Source organism: Lissotriton helveticus, chromosome 5_1 (assembly GCF_964261635.1).
Source record: "Lissotriton helveticus chromosome 5_1, aLisHel1.1, whole genome shotgun sequence".
Taxonomy (NCBI): Eukaryota; Metazoa; Chordata; class Amphibia; order Caudata; family Salamandridae; genus Lissotriton; species Lissotriton helveticus.
Genome location: NC_136065.1, coordinates 1591780537 through 1591799432, shown reverse-complemented (window position 1 = coordinate 1591799432; position 18896 = coordinate 1591780537). Strand labels below are relative to the sequence as shown.

At 45.9% G+C, this 18896-nt stretch overlaps 1 protein-coding gene across 1 annotated transcript in view; it reads right to left on the bottom strand.

The window, feature by feature from the left end:
• Window positions 1–13565: 13565 nt before the first annotated feature.
• Window positions 13566–18896, bottom strand: part of LOC144755640 (glutathione S-transferase Mu 2-like) — an 86684-nt gene continuing 81353 nt past the window's right edge. Inside the window, exon 8 of the mRNA XM_078644783.1 lies at window positions 13566–13765. Coding sequence (XP_078500909.1) covers window positions 13673–13765 — 93 coding nt within the window. The 3' untranslated portion in view covers window positions 13566–13672. The remainder of the gene's footprint in view (window positions 13766–18896) is intronic.

Sequence of the window (18896 nt, the reverse complement as noted above, 5' to 3'; positions counted from 1 at the left end):
TAAATTACGTGTTCTCCACCAACAGGTCTATGACAGTTTGCCGACAGCTACTGCAGATCCAGGCCATACGATTCAACCTGGAGAGTACGTGCTGACTAAACTTTCAGCGAGCCAAAAATTTGGAACAGAGATGGACTGGTCCCTATTTAGTTCTACTGGTAACTCGGACTGCTGTTAGAGTAGCTGGTAAAAAGAATTGGGTGCATGCCACCCATTGCAAACGAGTTCCTTTGCCCTTACCGTATGATAAGTGGGTGAGGGGTGGTGTAGCCGACTGAATGTGAAAGGATTCTTGGATTCATACCTTTTAGTGATGCACATTTGACATGGACTCAGTCAGAACGCGAGGATGATGACATTCTGCAAGCTGCTGTGCCGTTGCATCTGAGAATCGACAATGAATCCAGAGGTCCTTTTCGAGGAACAGACTGTGTCTGGCAAAGAACGCTACAATCTGAGATCGAAAAAGAATACATAAATGGACAAATAAAATTGAATTTTTCATGTAGTGAATTACACCTTGTCAGATCAAGAGATTTTTTTTACTTTTTACTTTTTCGAGTCACCATCCGGACTCAGCTGCAGGGTCGCGGTACAGCCTTAAGGGGTGAGCCGAGTATTGACACAAGGTCTGTGGTTCAGGGTCGTTAGTGCGATCTTGGCACACACTTAAATGAAGAAGGTAATAGCCGTGAGCAGCACGTTAGAGGATGGAGTCTCGAGTCCGATAAGGGTGTTAAGAGAGTTAATTTCAGAGTAAAAATGTGTACATTGATCCGTAGCAAATGTTTTTTAATAATGTGTTTTCTAATGCTTTTGAATATTACGTTAGCTTGTGTGGGTTGGATTTTCTATGTCACACAACAGACGCTTGCATCTACCTCCCAACCTACTCTCTTTTTCTACTGTTTCCCCACATGAGTTTCATACGTTGCCTGAACATGAACAGACACGAAGATCAGAATTTGTGAACAATTAGTTTATACAGATGTTGCACCAGCTTCAGCTAGTTGTAAATACCGTGAATTGTTGGGTGTGTGGGCTTATGCCGCATACAACAGATAAGGGAATGCCATATTTGGTTTTGCCTTTTTCGCCTAACGGGTCAGTATGGGCACTCCAAGCAATGTTTATCTATGCGAATGAAGCATCCCCTGTACGTTCTGTCAAAGATAATGTGAGCAATAATGCTTTAATACGGGGAATAGTCAATATGATTAGAGATATTGATGCGTATAATGCTATCCCTAAAGATGAGGTACAAGCATATGTTGGTTGGAACTAAGATGAGATTTAGTATTAGTCTGACAGAAAAAGAGACCGAAAAGGTCTCCCCCTATTTGGATTATACCCCACCGAGGTCATTTTTGTCTGCAAGGTAATGGTCAGAATCCGAGAGCTCAGTTTGGTAAGAGTGTGTGTTCACACCTATGTCTATACGTCCCCGAAATCTCCACCGTTCGTGCCCGCTAAAGGCACGTATTTTGTTCGTTACGACAGAGCATATACATGGCTGCCATCTGATTTTTCAGGCACATGTTATGTGGCATTTTTGCTTCCCACTACGTATACAGCTGCTTTCGATTACCATAAGACAAGATATGGTAGAGGTGTTATCGATGCGGAAGATACAGTCGCACAAGAAGTTGGAGACTTCAAGGGTTTCCTGCCCTTTTGGGGTCCTATGGCCAATAGTAGGAATATTCGTCAGCTTACGAGAGTGGTCAAGGCTGATAGGTTTCATTTCCCTATGCCCCGCCCATTGCATTTACATTTATGAGTTAGCAGGATGTGTCTAACCAGTGGTATATTCATTTATCCTTTCTTGCTCATTCTGCATCTAATATTCATTTGTGCGTGTTACACTGTTATGTTCCTTTAGCTTAGCTTGTGTGCCACCATTTTGGAAGCGTTCCTCTCGGTGTGCGAGTCGCACTCACTCACCCCTCCCATAGGAATAGAGAAAAGAAATGCTAACGCAGTAGTTTTCCCTTCTCAGCTAACTGTGGCCGAAACTATAACAAATTCATTATCAGTGGTGTTCTCATGTGCTGGAGACGCTGAGGCCTGGCTCCGTGGCCTTGGGCCGAGATAAGAATGTTACCATCACAGGTGCAGATGCCTCTTGTATGAGGCCATTGTTCGCTCTTCCAAGGGTCCAGTATTCTTCCACACTGGGCGTGTTTTACTCTACTGTATCCTGATATAATGTATTACCATGTTGGGATGGGTCAGTCCTCTCGGCGCACTCTTATGGGTGAGGTCGGACAGGGCCCTCTCATATGGGAGTTTGTGGCCTAATAAAATTGCCTTATTCATTCTTCTCCACTGTCCGGCTGACTTATTATTGGGTAACAATAGGTGAGTGCGGTAAGTCACTCGGGTGGATTTGAGCCACGCTTATCAGATGGCGCCCGAACAGGGACTCCGCGATAAGGATCTTTCTCACCTGTAAGTGGGTAGCAGAAGACCGGGGACCCTCTGGTCGGCACGGTGGGTCTGGGTACCCACTTTGATGCCGAGCTTGGTTCTCGCAGCGCTGCCCTGCTGATCGGGAGAGGTCCCGGTTCATGATCCTGCGCCGGAGTCCGGAAGGCAGAACTTTGGAGCTGACCGTGTTGGTCCTGGCAGCCGGTGGTGGAAAACGGTAGAAGTCGGTACCGCGCATAGAAGGTGAGTGGTCCGACTGTTGATTGAGGGAGCGGGGAGCTCCATGAGGCCGGTGTGTCTCTGGTGATTGGAGGAGCTGGTGTGCTCCTGGGGCTAGTGTGCTCCGGGGAACTTAGGGTGCGAGCAGCGCCTTGACAGACTTGGTGGAGATTGGGTGGACGTTTGTTTGTCATCCGACCGGATGGTACTGCTGTCGAGGCGTGGCTTGCTGCGGAGGAATTTTGGAACCTACCCGAACCCCTAGGGTGTGTGGTTCGCTGGGTGCGGGTCCCGGTTCTCACGTGCATAGTGCGCAGCGATCTGTAGTGCCGCCCGGGAGGCGGATGTGTTCCTCAATTTGGGAACGGTGTGTATACTGTTCCGTCTGCGGAAGGGTCCAGGTTCCCCAGGACTTGGTCGACGGGCCTCGTCCCATTTTTGATAACACGTGTTTGGCAGGGATTGTGTTGGGGAAATAGGAAGTGCAACTGCGTGTGGGTGTGAATTTCTCGTTGTGATTGTGTGACCTGGGGAAGCGAAAGTTTTGTGTTGGTGTGAGGTTGAGTGAGTTGCGATGCAGTGTTTTAGTAAACTGCGGTGCCTTGGGTGCTGCTGTGGCTCTTCGGACACTGGATTGGCTGAGAGCCAACCCTCCCCGGTGGAGGGCTCCCCTAATTTTGAGATGTACGTTAAACATGGACTGCCTCCGATTTTGTGTAACACTTTGTGGCACAGATATACGAAAGGAAATGTGGATTTGCAGTGGCCTTTGACCGGTTCTTTTGACGTGGCAAAATTAGATTTACAAGATCGATTGTTTGCTAGGCGCAGTCGCCAGAGTATGTTTGATTCTCTGAGGATGTGGCAGAAGGAAGTAAAGGAGCGACAGTTGAGGGAAGAGAAGGTAGCTCAAAAGAGGGCAGCACAGACAATGGCGCAGAAGGCGAGAGAGCACACTAAGAGAGAATGAGCAGCGGATTGAGCGCGCAGACAGGCTTTTCAGGTTACAGGATAGTAAGAGCTATGTGGTTAGAGAGGAAGAACAAGATGAGATGGAGGATATTTTGAACGCTCGCCCCCGCCTCCCCCATATGCCCCGCAACCCTTGTACCCTGTGTTGGCTGGTTCGGCTTCCTCCGCGACGCTTTCGGTTCCGCAGGCAGGTGCTTCTTTATCTGGCGCCCCACCACCACCTCCGTTTCCGCTCCAAAATTGTTGAGTGATGTTGAGCAAGCTTTGTCCTCTGTTACTTCTTCATTGACGGCGCCCTGGGTCTCCCTCTTGGCGGCCTCACCTGCCCTCTCGGTGGCCCCCTCGGCGCTCCCTACTGTTTCTGCTAGCGCTACCCCTCAAGGTGGGTTGGTGACCCCGGTTCGGGAAGTGGGCTGCTTAATCAGGTACGGAAGTTGCTCACGCGTTCTACTGTCGGGTTGGATGAGAAGACGGTGGTGGCTAATCAGGCTTGCCAGTGGGCTAGGAATATTTATTGGATTGAAGATATTTGGTCCACAATGAAAGATTATGAACCACTGATGCAACAGCATGCTTTATGGCATATGTCGACGACATTGATAGCGTTGTGGGAACAGGGATATGGTGGGGAAGCACCGGCGATTCTTCATGACATTAAGAATAATGCCTACAGAGCTAATACTGGTATGAAGGATGTGTTACGCAGTTTGAGGTCCTTGTTGGAGTATCGAAATGAGCTGCCGTCGGCGGGAGAGCCTAGTTTCCCTGGGGTACATCCGATGCGGGAGGTACACCCTATTCTTCACCCTGAAATACCCGAGGTGGTGGACCCGCACACTAATATTGTCACTCGAGTTCGCGTCAATGCTCATTTCCAAGAACAATGGGTGAATACGCCTTGGAAAAGGAGTGAGGTATTAGCGCTGAAGGCCCAGTTGCCCGACTCGAGAAAGAATCCGAGTGCCTATTACAAAGAGCTGACAGAGGCAGCGTCCTTGACGGCCATGACCTTAGCCGACAGAGTTGTTTTTTGGACTGTTTGTTCCGGTGGATGTGTGGAGGCAGGTGAAGGGTACGGATCAAGTAGAAGAGCTGGGTGGCACCTGGGAGGAACTTAAGGATTGGGACAAGGAGCGAAAGCCAGGGGAGAAGCCGAAGGCTGAAATTCTAGCGTTACCGGGACGCATAATAAAATATATGCACTCCCTTATTCCTCCTAAGAAAGTGGATTGGGATAAGTTGACTGCATGCAGACAGAAGAAGGATGAGGCGGTTTCTGATTTTTTCCACTCGCTTTGAAGAGACTCATGGATTTCAGTGGTCAAGATATTTCCCAAGATGGCGGCCTGCGCCTTTGTTAATAGATTCATAACGAATTTGTTACCGGAAATATCGGGTCGATTGCAGGCGTCAGAGTATGTGGACGACGTCCACCCCCTCTGGTATTCTGAGTATGGCTCAGTACTATGAACATAGGGAGAATGAGAATAAAGACAGACAGACAAGAGAAGAAGGCGAAGGATTTGAAGACAAGAGTGTTATTGCAGCAAGTAGCGAAGGGTCGGGGACGGGGAGCCCCGCCCATGGCGGCTGGTCGAGGAGGAAGTGGTTATGGAAGGGGAGAGAAGAGAGAGCGACTGGGGCAAAATCAATGTGCTAACTGCAAAAAGGAGGGGCACTGGTGGAGAGATTGCTCAGAACTCCAGACTACTGCCAGACAAGGCAAGGGACGTGCTCGGGGAGAATTTCACAGGAATGATAGACAGTCTGATGAAGGTAGGAGACCGGTCGGAAATTACTTTGATGGAGGTAGGGACCGACAGCACTTCGAGCCAGGGCGACAGTGGTAGGGAAAGACAGTACTACAATGATGATTATGCTATGGACGATTTGACTGGATTTTCTCATAACTAGAACAACGTAGGACAGGGCATGGGACCGGTTTCTGTGGATATTGATCAACGAGGACCCTACGTGACAGCAGATGTTAGGGTCACCACAGAAATTTTTAGTGGATACGGGCGTTACGAAGAGTTTGGTGGCCCGTTCTCAGGTCCCAGGGGCAGCTCTGTCTGGCAAGAATAATATCTCCGTAGGGTTCTCAGGTACTCCGGTGATTAGCCCCATCTCTAAACCACTCGCTCTTACGATTGGTCCTTTTACTATTGATTCCCCTTTCCTTCTAACATCACAGTGTGGCGAGAACTTGTTGGGTTTGGATTTGCTGAAAAGATTGAATGCTACCATTTACTGCTCCCCAGATGGTGTGTACCTCACGTTGGGTCCTACTGTCACGCGTGCGCAGCAGTGTTTTTCAAAAGATGAGCCCCTCCCAGCTGAGTTTGCGGGGATTCCCGAGAGTTTGTGGGCTGGCAGCGATACTGATGTGGGTAAAATGGATATTGCCCCTGTGTCGATAAAGGTTAAGAGGGAAGCCCGATTGCCTCGGATACCTCAGTATAAGATATCTAGGGATGGAGAGAAGGCTTTGTTGCAAATTATACAAGACTTGATTCGTTCAGGAGTAGTGGAGGAGACTGACTCCAACAGTTGTAATAGTCCTATTCTCCCGATCCTTAAGAGGCCTTCTGCAGATTCCAGTGATGGTACACCTGATGTTTATCGCTTTGTGATTGATTTACGCCACATTAACAAGGTGGTTGAGCCCCAGTATCGGGTGGTCTCTGATATTACCACGATTTTGACAATGATTCCTCCCTCTGCTAAATATTTTTCTGTTCTGGATCTGAAGAATGCATTCTTCAGTATCCCCGTGCACCCGGATAGCCGTTACCTATTCGGATTCTTATTGGCTGGCCGAAGTTTTAGATTTTGTAGAATTCCCCAAGGTTATACGGAGAGTCCCAGCATTTATAGTCAAGCTTTGAAGGCACAATTGGATGATTTAGAACTCCCACACGGTAATGTTTTATTGCAATATGTGGATGATCTCCTCATCGCATCAGACACTGAGGAAGGGTGTCGAGAGTCCACTGTTAAATTGTTACACCATTTGGCTTGCAAAGGACACAAGGTGTCTCTTCCTAAATTCCAATACTGCCGACAGGAGGTTACCTACCTAGGTCATCTCCTATCGAAGGAGGGGAGGAGGCTGATGCCGGAGTGCATTAAGGCGATAACTAACATGGCTGTACCTAACACGCAGCGAGAGGTGCGCGCGTTTTTGGGCATAACTTTGTATTGTCGCCAGTGGATACCTAATTACGCCCTACTAACAAAACCCCTTCTGTATCAGACTACTAAAGAAGTGCGCGAACCCCTACCCTGGACTCCAGCATGTCAAGAAGCTTTTGAGTTACTAAAAACTGCTTTATGCTCTGCACCTGTTTTGGGAACACCTGATTACCAGAAGCCTTTTGTGCTTTACGTACACGAGGCGGAAGGTTGCGCGTTGTCTGTCCTAACTCAATGTTTTGGCGGGAAACAGAGACCGTGCGCTTACTTTTCTGCAATGCTTGACAATGTGGCGAGAGCATTACCGAGTTGTTTGAGGGCTACAGCGGCTGCTGCAGTTTCAATTAGACAATCGGCAGGGCACGTCCTGGGATCAGCTCTCACAGTAATGGTACCGCATGCTGTGGACATTTTATTGAACAGAACACAGACGCAGCATTTAACTAGTGCTCGTCTTACTGGTTATGAGAGGATGTTATTTGCACCCCATGTGACGATTAAACTATGTGCTACGCTGAACCCGGCCACATTGATACCTATCCCTTCATACGAAAAGGACGATGGAATACATGACTGTTTGTTCAGAACAGAGGAGGAGACAAAGGGAAGGATCGATTTGACAGACAACCCCCTAGATGATCCCGATGGGGAACTGTATGTTGATGGTTCCTGCTTCAAACTTGCAGATGGTACCTCAACTGCAGCATATGCAGTCACGACTTTGAAAACTGTGGTAGAGACTTCTAGGATTCCATATCATTCAGCTCAGGCTGCAGAAATAATAGCATTGATGCGTGCGTGCTAACTGAGTGAAGGATTGGATGTGAATATTTACACTGACAGCCAATACGCTTTTGGCGTGGCCCATAGCTATGGATGACTGTGGGCAGAACGGGGATTTTTGACATCACACGGACAGAAGATTCAGAATGGCCCATTGATATTACGACTATGGACATCGTTGACACTTCCAAAAAGACTGGCTGTGATCAAGTGTAGTGCACACAAAGCGGTGGTAGTGACGTAGGATGGGGAAATGAATTTGCAGACCAAACAGCTAAAGAAACGGGCCGGACAAAACTCCCACAAATGTTTGTGGCAGGACCAGCTAGGTGGGTACCGGATGTTAATATGTTTGCGAACACTGTACAGAGTGTGCAGAATATACAGGAAAAAGCAACGGACGACGAGTTGAGGACATGGAAGGATGGTGGGGGGAGGTTGGACTCGGATGAATGTTGGACGGATGTGTCAGACAAAAGACGATGGCTACTCCCAGATGCGTATGTCCTCCCAGTGGTGACAATGGCCCACGGGCCAGCACACATTAGTGCAAAGGGGATCTGCAAATTGTTAGACCCAGTATGGAGCAATAAGAACATTTCCAAAGTGGCAACACATTTAGTGCAGCAATGCATGGTTTAAGACATAATCCTGGCAAAGGAACACCTGTCCCAGTGGGAAATGTTGCCCCTCCTTTCCCCTTTGAAGTTATACAAATGGATTATATTGAGATGGAGAGGGTAAACAACTTGAAATATGTTCTAGTGGTGGTATGCTCATTTAGTAGGTGGATGGAGGCCTTTCCAACAAAAGATTGTACAGCCATCTCGACCGAAAAAATGCTGATTAAAGAATACTTTGAGATATGGCTTGCCCCGGGTGATCTGGAGTGATAATGGCATATCCTTTAATGCTGAACTGATGAAGCAGATCTGTAAAGGGTTACAAATATCTCAAAAATTTCACGCAGCCCAACATCCCCAGGCAGCGGGGTTGGTTGAACGATTCAATGGTACCTTAAAGCTCAAAATGGCCAAGATACAGGGGAGTACAGGGCTGCGCTGGCCAGACGCACTTCCTCTGCTTTCCACCAGAGTTACAGTTAACTCCAAGACAGGTGTTTCCCCCCACGAAGTCATATTTGGCAGGCCCGCCAATGTCTGGGGCGTCCCTAGACCTAAATGTTTTTCGGAAATTGAATATCCTTGGTTGATAGATTACCTGTATGCCTTGACTAAAGATCTCCGTTCTATTCATCAGCAGGTAGCAGACACCCTGAAGCCGCAGCCGGAGGGGCCTGGACACAGCATCAAACCCGGTGACTGGGTAGTAATACGACGATACCAACGGAAGTCCTGCTTGGAGCCCAGGTGGTCGGAGCCAAGGCAAGTGCTCCTCACCACGCGCACCGCACTTCGAGTTGAGGGCCAGAAGGCGTGGACCCATGCTTCGCATGTAAAGAAAGTTCCACTACCTTATGATGAATGGGTGAGAGGCGGCGTTGCTGACCACGAGACGGAGACAGTTCCCCGTTACGTCCCCTTTTCGGATGCCTTACTGAAGGGTGACGCGCAAAATGAGAGTCAAAGGAGGCCAGCTCTGAGTGCGAGTAGTGAGGCCTCCCCTGATCGTGGCGAGCAAACACCGGAAATTACGTCCTCTGCTGTTGACCCCCCCATTCTGTTCACAGATCCTGAAGTGCGAGGGAGCACTCGCTATAATCTGCGGCCCAGAAAAGAGAGGAAGGAAAAGTGAGCACTGGAAGAAGGGCTGAGTTAGGGACCAGGTGTGGACGCTGCTGAACAGGTTAGCTCAATGGTAGGGATGGACTGCTGGTAAGAGCCCTGGTGCACTTCGAGACATTGTTGCATGGAACACTAGGATCGCGTCTGGACCCAGGTTTAGTGCTCCTGAGTTGCAACAGTTGTGGAACTCCGTCGAGGGATTAGGGATTGAACAATAAAAGTCTACCTGTGAGGCTTTCACGGACACAGGGAGAAGATCCCTTTCAAGGGTGAAGAACCCCTCTGGCCGGTTTTGGAGTGTCTGGGACCATTTTTGTAGTACTGTTTTAGACTAGTTTTGGACATTTAGCTAGGTGATATGTATCCTTTTGGCCGTCCTATTCCAGAGGAGGAGCAGCCTTTTGCAGCTCCCCGTAGACCAGAACCAGATTCACCATGGCGTGCTCTGCCCCGAAAGGGAAAAATAGGGGTCATTGTGATCTTCATCATTATATTCCTAATAATTCTGGGGATACTGTTTTTTCTAGATGAAGCTTACCCTGTTCATAAGTTCACCCGCACTCCAACGTTGCCGGAGCATAATATGATTACTGTTGATTATGGTGAACAATGCATGAGAAAGGGCTATCGTGATAATGTTTTCATTAAAACTCTGCATCATGCTCATGCTGTGTATAATGTGACAGATTGTTGGGTCTGTGGGTTGCTTCCTTCTGCTGCATACAAGAAGGATAGTCTGCTGGCACTTCCCTTGACACCTGTGAACAGTTGTGTGGGCTGGTATACTTTGATTGGCATGGTGAAATTCTTTCAGCAGCCTGATTCTCTGACTCCCCGATTTCCTGGTACTGGGTCAACGTTGACAATGCGAGTACGCCCTATGCCCACTTCCTCCCTTGGACGGTTGTTCACTGAAGGATGTTTTGATCAGACATTCTTAGAGACGTGCTCGAAGAAGGTAGAACGATTTGTGACACCCAACGACACTGATAAAGTGAGGGAAAGTTTTCTGCAGCTGAATTCCTCCTTGGCCTATAGACATCCCCCTGCGACAAACAGTAGTGGTCGTTCTCTGGTACCCTTGGCGTGTTGTTGGGCCTTCACCTTATTTCTGTATTTTGGGGAGAGGTCCCATTAAGGTGGGGGACAGCTCCTGCAATGTGACTGCTTCAATTCGCATGCCCCTTAGTCCTTCATTAGTTACTCCCCCGAATATCTATTTTGTCTGCGGGAGTACTGGATACCTGTGGTTGCCTGAGGGTTGGGGTGGGGTCTTTTACCTAGCCTACTTACTTCCCTCTGTCTATGTGGCGCTTTCGGATTATCATAAAACACATCGGAGGTTTGCCATCATGCCTGGTCAGCGTAAAAGGAGGGCACTCCAGGTTGAGGACGTTGATCAGACTGACACCTCTGGGCAGCAATTCACAGATTTTTCCAAGGGTTTATTGTCATTTTGGGGTCCCATCTTTAACAGTAGAGCTATTAGGCGTCTCTCGAGGGTAATGGAGAAGGTAGTGAATACGGAGGCTGATATTGCTGCCAATATGTCTGTTGAGATGCAGGCTATGAGATTATTTACGATACAGAACAGGATGGTGGTTGACGTCATCCTTGCAGATAGGGGTGGAGCTTGCCACGTCATCGGGACCTCTTGTTGTGTTTACATTCAAGACTCGGCACCGATGCAAAAGCTTCATCGGTTGGCAGCCGATCTTCATCAGGATAAGGGCACTTGGTCCTTAAAGACATGGTTGTGGAGTGTCTTCTCCTCCTGGGGTTGGAAGATTTTGATGGGGATTGTAGGGATCGTTGGTGTACTACTGTCTTGCTGCCTCTGTGTTTATTGCCTTCCCCCTTGTTGTTCCATGTGTGCCAGCAATATACGAGTTCCTAAACGCCCAACACGACAATATCCCGTTTCTAATGATGTGGAACTTCATGATATTCGTTGGTTAATGCTCATTGATGATGATAATTTTTGAGTAATTGATTCCCTGCCCCTAGTATTTGCTGTGAAGACCCTTCTTTTGGTTAATAAAGGCAGCGCATATGTTAGCCACAATCCTGCTAAAAGAAGGGTCTGATAGGTTTCATTTCCTGATGCCCCGCCCATTGCATTTACATTTATGAGTTAGCAGGATGTGTCTAACCAATGGTATATTCATTTATGCATTCTTGCTCATATTCTGCACCTAATATTCATTTGTGCGTGTTACACTGTTATGTTCCTTTAGCTTGTGTGCCACCATTTTGGAAGCGTTTCTCTCGGTGTGCGAGTCGCACTCACTCACCCCTCCCGTAGGAATAGAGAAAAGAAATGCTAACGCAGTAGTTTTCCCTTCTCAGCTAACTGTGGCCGAAACTATAACAAATTCATTATCAGTGGTGTTCTCATGTGCTGGAGACGCTGAGGCCTGGCTCCGTGGCCTTGGGCCGAGATAAGAATGTTACCATCGCAGGTGCCTCTTGTATGAGGCCATTGTTCGCTCTTCCAGGGGTCCAGTATTTTTCCACACTGGGCATGTTTTACTCTACTGTATCCTGATATAATGTTGGGATGGGTCAGTCCTCTCGGCGCACTCTTATGGGTGAGGTCGGACAGGGCCCTCTCATATGGGAGTTTGTGGCCTAATAAAATTGCCTTATTCATTCTTCTCCACTGTCCGGCTGACTTATTATTGGGTAACTATAGGTGAGTACGGTAAGTCACTCGGGTGGATTTGAGCCACGCTTATCAAGGCCACTATCAATGAGACTGCAGGTGCTCTAAGCAATATTACAGCTGAGCTTCAAGCGGATCGCCTTATGACATTACAGAACCGCTTTGTTTTAGATATTATACTTGCAGATAGAGGTGGAGTATGTAAATTGATTGGGTCTAGTTGCTGCGTTTTCATACCAGATAATGCTCCGACATTGTACCAAGCCATCTTGAAGTTGCATAAGTCCGCTGAGTCTATACATGTAGACGAAGGGAACTGGTCGTTGATGGGATGGTTTGGGGAATTGCTGTCCAAATGGGGGATGGAAGATCCTGATGTTTCTTGGTATGGCTTAAGCAATCCTTATCTCGTGTTGCTTATGCATCCAGTGTGGTCCCGTCATTTGTGGCCTTTGTGCTACGACCTGTGTGAGAAGACCTGCCCCGAGAGAAGTGAAGGATAATAAGATGATGTTACAGCAACACCTTGATGACCTGATGAGAATAGATATAGACCTGGATTCAGATTGATGTGAGTTTAGGTCATTGCCTACGTAATGGCAAAAGGAGGGTCTGAGGTCCCGTGGTTTTTGGGACCGGACTCCATTTTGTTTGCGTTGCTCGAGACGCCATTTTGTGTTGCCCTCACTTAGGCCGTGGAAGTAAACGAACAAACAAAGTTGCATGGGCTTCGTTGTCCATGTACATATTAACTTGCCCTTTTCGACTTGCGAGTGAACTGTAAGATGCTGACCCCGTCACCTGAAACTGACCCTTCCACAAAGCCAATTTCTTTAACTGATCGTTGTCCGAAATTCTAATCAATGTTCAGGATATAGTTAACTTTTAGTGTTCTTCCATATATCTTATCCTACTCAACATCTGAATTGTTTCTTTCCTTACAACTTTTAATTACATGGGTAGTGCTTTCAATTATGGGTTTGTCCGATTTGTGGAACTTGAATTTGGGACATTCCTAATAATTAACTTGTGGGTTGGTACGATGTAAAGTGAGCTTTTTGGTATGTAATAATGTATGTAAAATGTATTTCATGTGTCAGAATTTGCCGCAGTAGGTGTGCATTTGTAATGAATTGAAATTGTGAATATAAGGTGATGTCTTGCTCTACGAAAATTGAGCAGTTTCCTGAGTCGTACACCGTGTTGTATTGCTTGGTTTACTGTTACTAGCTGCAGCTAATAAATTTGATCTCTGACGCCAACCAGAAGTATTCCGTGTCTCTGTATTCTAAGACAGGAGAATCCGAAGACTTCGGGTGTGTCCCTGGCACCGCTGGGTTCTAAGAAAACCCGGTTCTTCAGTAAAACCCAGTTCTTCACTGGAAACAGATACCCCTTGTTCAGTGAGACGGTTTAGCCAGCAGGTGGCAGTGTGCATGGAGTTAAGCCCTGGGATACAATGTCCTTAGAAACACAGCTTATTGGCATGCATTTGTCCCCCTCCATCCCCCCAAAACAACAGACAAAGTTCCCAGTGAGGGACACGACACAGGTAGTGAACCATGCACCATTTTGCTGTAAGATTTATTGGTTTCTAAAACGGACTACTTTTTCTGTTATGAGAGGGTCCCAGTCTCCTCTTCTGCCATCTGGTGAAGCTGGTCTACTTCTCATTGCCCCATTTGGCCATTCTGTTATTGATTGGCGTTTTCATAAAGCGGCTTGATTTCATGTACGCATCAATCTTCTCCAAGGCCTGTTAGGAAAATGAGAAAAGTGATCTTGGATGAAAAAGATAGCCTCCAGTAGAATAAAGCTTAACAAAATAAAAGACTGCTCGCCCTACATACTCTTCTCCATCAACCACCACCTCTTCCTTTGTCCAAACAAAATGTACAATACATTATATGTATATTATTTATCTTGAGCCAGAAAGTGAGCTTTTTGTGATTTGGTGTAATCTGTTCAATTGTTTGAGAATTTAAGGTTAAAAATGTATAGATATTTTACGCCGAAGTAACGTCCAGGTACAGCAGAGAAATATGAGCTCAAAACGCACAAATTGATAGGCTTGTCACAAAATTAAGAGAATGCTGCAAGTGCCATTTAAGGACTTGAGGACTGGGTCCTCGTGTCCTGAACTAAAAATAAAGGGGCAGGTAGGGATACCAAACTCGTTGGCCCTTCTGGGAGGGTCCCAAGAGGAACCTTCCCAGGGGTAAAAGTGTAAAACCAAAGGTATTCTCAATAGCACAAGAATATTGCATTAGTACAGTGGGACCAAAAATAAGTTGGGTGGGTGTCCGTGGGGTCTGATGCAACGCAGTGGGCTGGCCAGCAATGAAGCATTGCCAGCTGTACCGTGTTGGGCATAGAGTCTGGCAAGGACCGGCTTCCAGCCCCACGACCAGCGTGGCTAGAGACCATGTGGTGGGAATTGGTCACACCCAGCCTGGACCTCACCCCTCCCCCCCCACTCCTCATGACGAAAGGCCAATTACAGCAGGGAGTTGGAATAGCTAGGTATTATAATGAAATATGGTTTTTTTAAAGTGGAAATTCACAGAAAAAAAAAATATGGTTAAACCAATGCTAAAAATAGACCAGTTAATACCTTAATTTACATTTTTTTAAACTAGAAATTCACTGGGGGAAAAAGCTTAAAGTGACTTTATAGCTAGGTGAAAACGTCAGTTCAAATACCCATTTAAACAAAAGGAAAAAAACCAAAAACACTGAATCTCAACAGTTGTAGTTAAAGTGGCTATAAATTGTGCACTTGCCATGCATGGCTTATGACCTTACATATTATATCACTCATGACATGTTCTATGATATATCACGAATGGCATCTGAAATGAAATAATTACTGACCAATGCATGGCAGCTAGGATTGCTTTCATTAACTAAAACTAGTGAATTTTTGTATTTTAAAATGGTATTCGATACAAATATATAAGAAAGAGAGACTACACAATGGCTAACTCTAATGTTGAACAATATTGCCATAGATGCTTCCGGTGTAATCATGAGCCTAGAGGACTAAGGCAGAGTAGTTTCTAAATGTCACCAAAAGACCAAGATGAAGGGACCACATTACATGTTATCAATTATGTAGTTTTTTTAATGTTTCTTGCTTGTTTCGGGGGTGGGTGGTGGCGTTAGCTTGAAAAAGCAGTTTTCCATCTAAACAAGGCAAACACTTTAATTCAGATCAGTGATCAGTTTTCTAAATGTACCTTTAAAGAATACCTGCAAAACAATGCACAATGAGGAGGACCAATACATTTGCAGTGTGCAGCTGCAGCCACTACCAGGCAATTATGTATTAAAGAGATTTGTAACATAATTTTAATAATTTCCATATTGTACAAAACAATTTTTTCTAGCTTTAAAGGATGAAAGTAACACTGGCAGAGAACGTGCCAAATATATATTTTTTGTTTTTTGTAGCATGATTTGCATAATCTTGCTACATAATCTGAATACCCTTACCACAAATTCTTAGTGGCACTAACAATGGTAAAGCTCTGCCCATTGGTTTGGAGGTTGTCATTCTGGTTAAGTCTCCATTTCACAGGGAACGTTAACTATCCACAATAAGTCACAGTTCCCTATGAAATACAGGTTTTTATATCGCTGCATTTCATGCAATAATGCTCATTGAACAGTCTTGAGTAATGGTGGCCGCAACAGAAAATCTTCTATGAAATCAGCCAACCAAAGTACGGCAGACTTGCAAATTCCCAATGGTCAACGTTAGAAAAAGCTTGCTATGCCAATGATGTGCCATTGTTTTGATTGGATTTTGTGAGGAATTGTGGGCTATTACTTGGTGTGGTTGTGCAATCTCATCGTGGAATACACGGACAAAACCAACTATCAGGCTGGTTTGTTAAACCTTTGCTCACCTCAGTAGCTGTGGGTTCCAGAAGTCAGGCTTGGACAAAGGAACAGGAGTAAAGCATTTAGAAGTAACAAAACAGAATATGAAAGTCAAGCAACACGAAGGAAATCCAACACCAATTTATAAAATATTTGTATGAATTTTTAGATATTTAGACATAAAAACTAACAAATTTCACTGGAGTGTTCCAGAGACAGATTTTTAAGCCAAACCTAAATCTCCGCTTTCTACTCAAAAGTGCAACCAAGCATTGCTAACCACAAAGTTTGGAAACTTTGTACAACTTAAAGAGTTCTGTTTGGCTACGTTGAGCAACCCAATCCGGTAGGGGGACGGTCATAGGGGCCAAGAAGGAGTTATCTTGGTACCAAAGTAGTCACAAGTCCAGTTCCAGATGCTATTGGCAAACCACCATAGACTTCAATGGAGTGGTCTGATGAAAGGGATACAGGAGGCTTAACATGCTTTAAGATGCTAAGGATGCTGTGCAGTCAACGGGGGTCTACCCGGAGCTATTCCTCAGTGCTGATGCGGCAACTTGGCCACAGGGGTCAATGTCCCTCTTTGGTCCAGCAAAAGTCTAGTTGCCACTGGACTACTGGTCTCTGGTCATAGCAAAGACCGCAGGTCCGTTTGGTGACGGTTAGAGTCCATTTTAGTAGATGGAACTGCACTCCAGTGACATTCCCAGTTCCAGCAGACTCCGGTGCAAATTACGAGCATTGGGACTTGGTTGTCCAGATTGCACATCAGTGGTCAAGCGATTTTGGCTACTGACTAGCCAGGAAGGGCTACTTCAGCTTTTGTGGGCCTGGTGCGGTAATAGGAAGTCTGCCAACTGACTCTTGGAGTTCACTTTTTTATGTCTGGAACTCTAGAGTGACTTTTCCATGAGCCAGGCACCACAGGTGGAGTCCTCTCCTTGCCAGCTAGCCCAAAAACCAGCAGGTGCAGTCCAGGCTTGGTGCAGTCTCTCTAGCCAGGGAACAGCAAGGCAGTCCTTCCTTGGTCCCTTCTCCAGTTCAGATGGGTTCTGAGGTCTAAGTGCCATGGATGCCAAATGTATGCCCCAAAATGCCCTTGGCATGCAGCAGTTACTAGTCAATGGGTAGTAGGATCTTTCCTACCGGAGGACAATTTCTTGAGAAGTGTGGCATCTGATTATCCAAGAGTGCACTATTCTGCCCACTCACAAGATGGCAAAACCCCTCTCTCGGTGTATAAAAAAAAAAGCTTAGAAGCCTATCCTAGAGGTGTGGCTACAAGGGGGGGTTACATGCCCATGGAAAAACAGTTTGGCAACGGGTCTCCCCTTTCTGGCACCCGATGTCAACCCATCTACTGCAGCAAAAGAGCAGCCCCCGTATGTTTTCATCATTTGCCCTTCAAAGGCGGCTTCTCCTTTGAAGGGCGCCTTTTGGGCTAATACCCTGTGTAGTTTACAGCCAAGAAGAAATGACAACTCTTCCAAAGGCAGGCATCTATTGTTCTTACTCCTAGTAGTTGTTCACACTTCTCCCCAGGAGAGCAGAAGGCTATCTTGTGGCAGTTATTGGTGTGTGTCCACACGAAAATTTAATTGGAGTGACAACTTTCTAAAAGTTGCTTTTACTCGATAGTTCTTTTATATTCGGCTTCATATTTCAAGGTCTCAAATGAATGCCCAACTTTAGTAGTCCCATTCAGACGTTGGCACAACTGAGAATGGTCAGTGTGTAACTCTGTACGTTTTAATGAGGCTACTAGCGTGTCCACAATAAAATTATAATTTGGGGTTTTTACTGTTCGGAAATACAAAAACTCATATCCTACTTTTTTTCATATACAGCACCCAGTTATAAGACTCGATAGGCATGCTATAGAGGTGACTTACATGTTTCAACAAGGGAGGTTAGGGCTTTGCCTTTAGTTTAGATGTCAAAGATGAGTTTAGCAGTTGTCTATAGTGACAGGCTGAGAGGTAGATTTTCTAGTTGTCGCATCCAGGGTGGCACAATATGAGCTACAGCTCTGCTGTGACATTTTAATTTATAGGCCTTGGGAACCCCTACGACCATGTACGAGGGGTCTATAATTAAAATTAACTTATGCCAAATGGATGCAGCTAATCAAACATGTCCTTTTAAGTGTCAAAAGTACTGACGCCAAGGTCTTGTTAGCAGGCCTCGGTGCACTCAGTCGAAAAACCAGCAGCATCAGTCCAAAACTTTGTGGTTGATCATGCAGAAAAGATATTTCTTTTCAAATTTTTAAATCCTCGGTGGATTGAGTGTGTACGTTTGTGAGTGTTTTGTTTTAATATACACTGGTTGCCCCTTTATGTCTGGAAAAAGCAATCTACAACATGATTTAATGGGAGCAAAACATCAGGAACAGCTTTTGTTTTTTCAGGTTGACTTGGATGGTATTTTACCAATCCAAAAGTGTAATACTCTGCCTGGAATGGTGAAATGTCTTTGTCATGTGTCAGCTTAGTGCGCAAAGCACTCTAATACTATGCGTAAACACTTTGCAGCAGAAATGGAAAAGGGGCTTGTCACTTCTCTAGCTCGGCGTACACAACAGTGGCAATCCTATGCTTAAAACGTTTGTTACAAAAACCAACATTTAGGGTAAGCAGATTTAGAGTGTGGTTGGTGTTGTAGATGCACTATATAAACCCTGGAACTTCCCAGAGTTCTTAGATTTGAACTGAAATTATACACACAGACATGCCCTCGCTTAAAAAAATTTATTCCTAGACTCACTATGGGGCAGATATTCGGTGTTCATAAATTTCAAAGATCCTTTCAAGGTGAAGTATTATTTCTGCCCAAGTAACTACATCCGTGCTAGACTACTCCAAAAGACTACCCGGGCCTACCCCAGTCTTTAAAAAATATTTTGCAACGACTACAGAATGATTGTTTTGGTGTTCCCCAAAATGATCATGCTCCATCACTTCATTTCAGAGCCGTGAAACCATTATTGGTGTTAAATT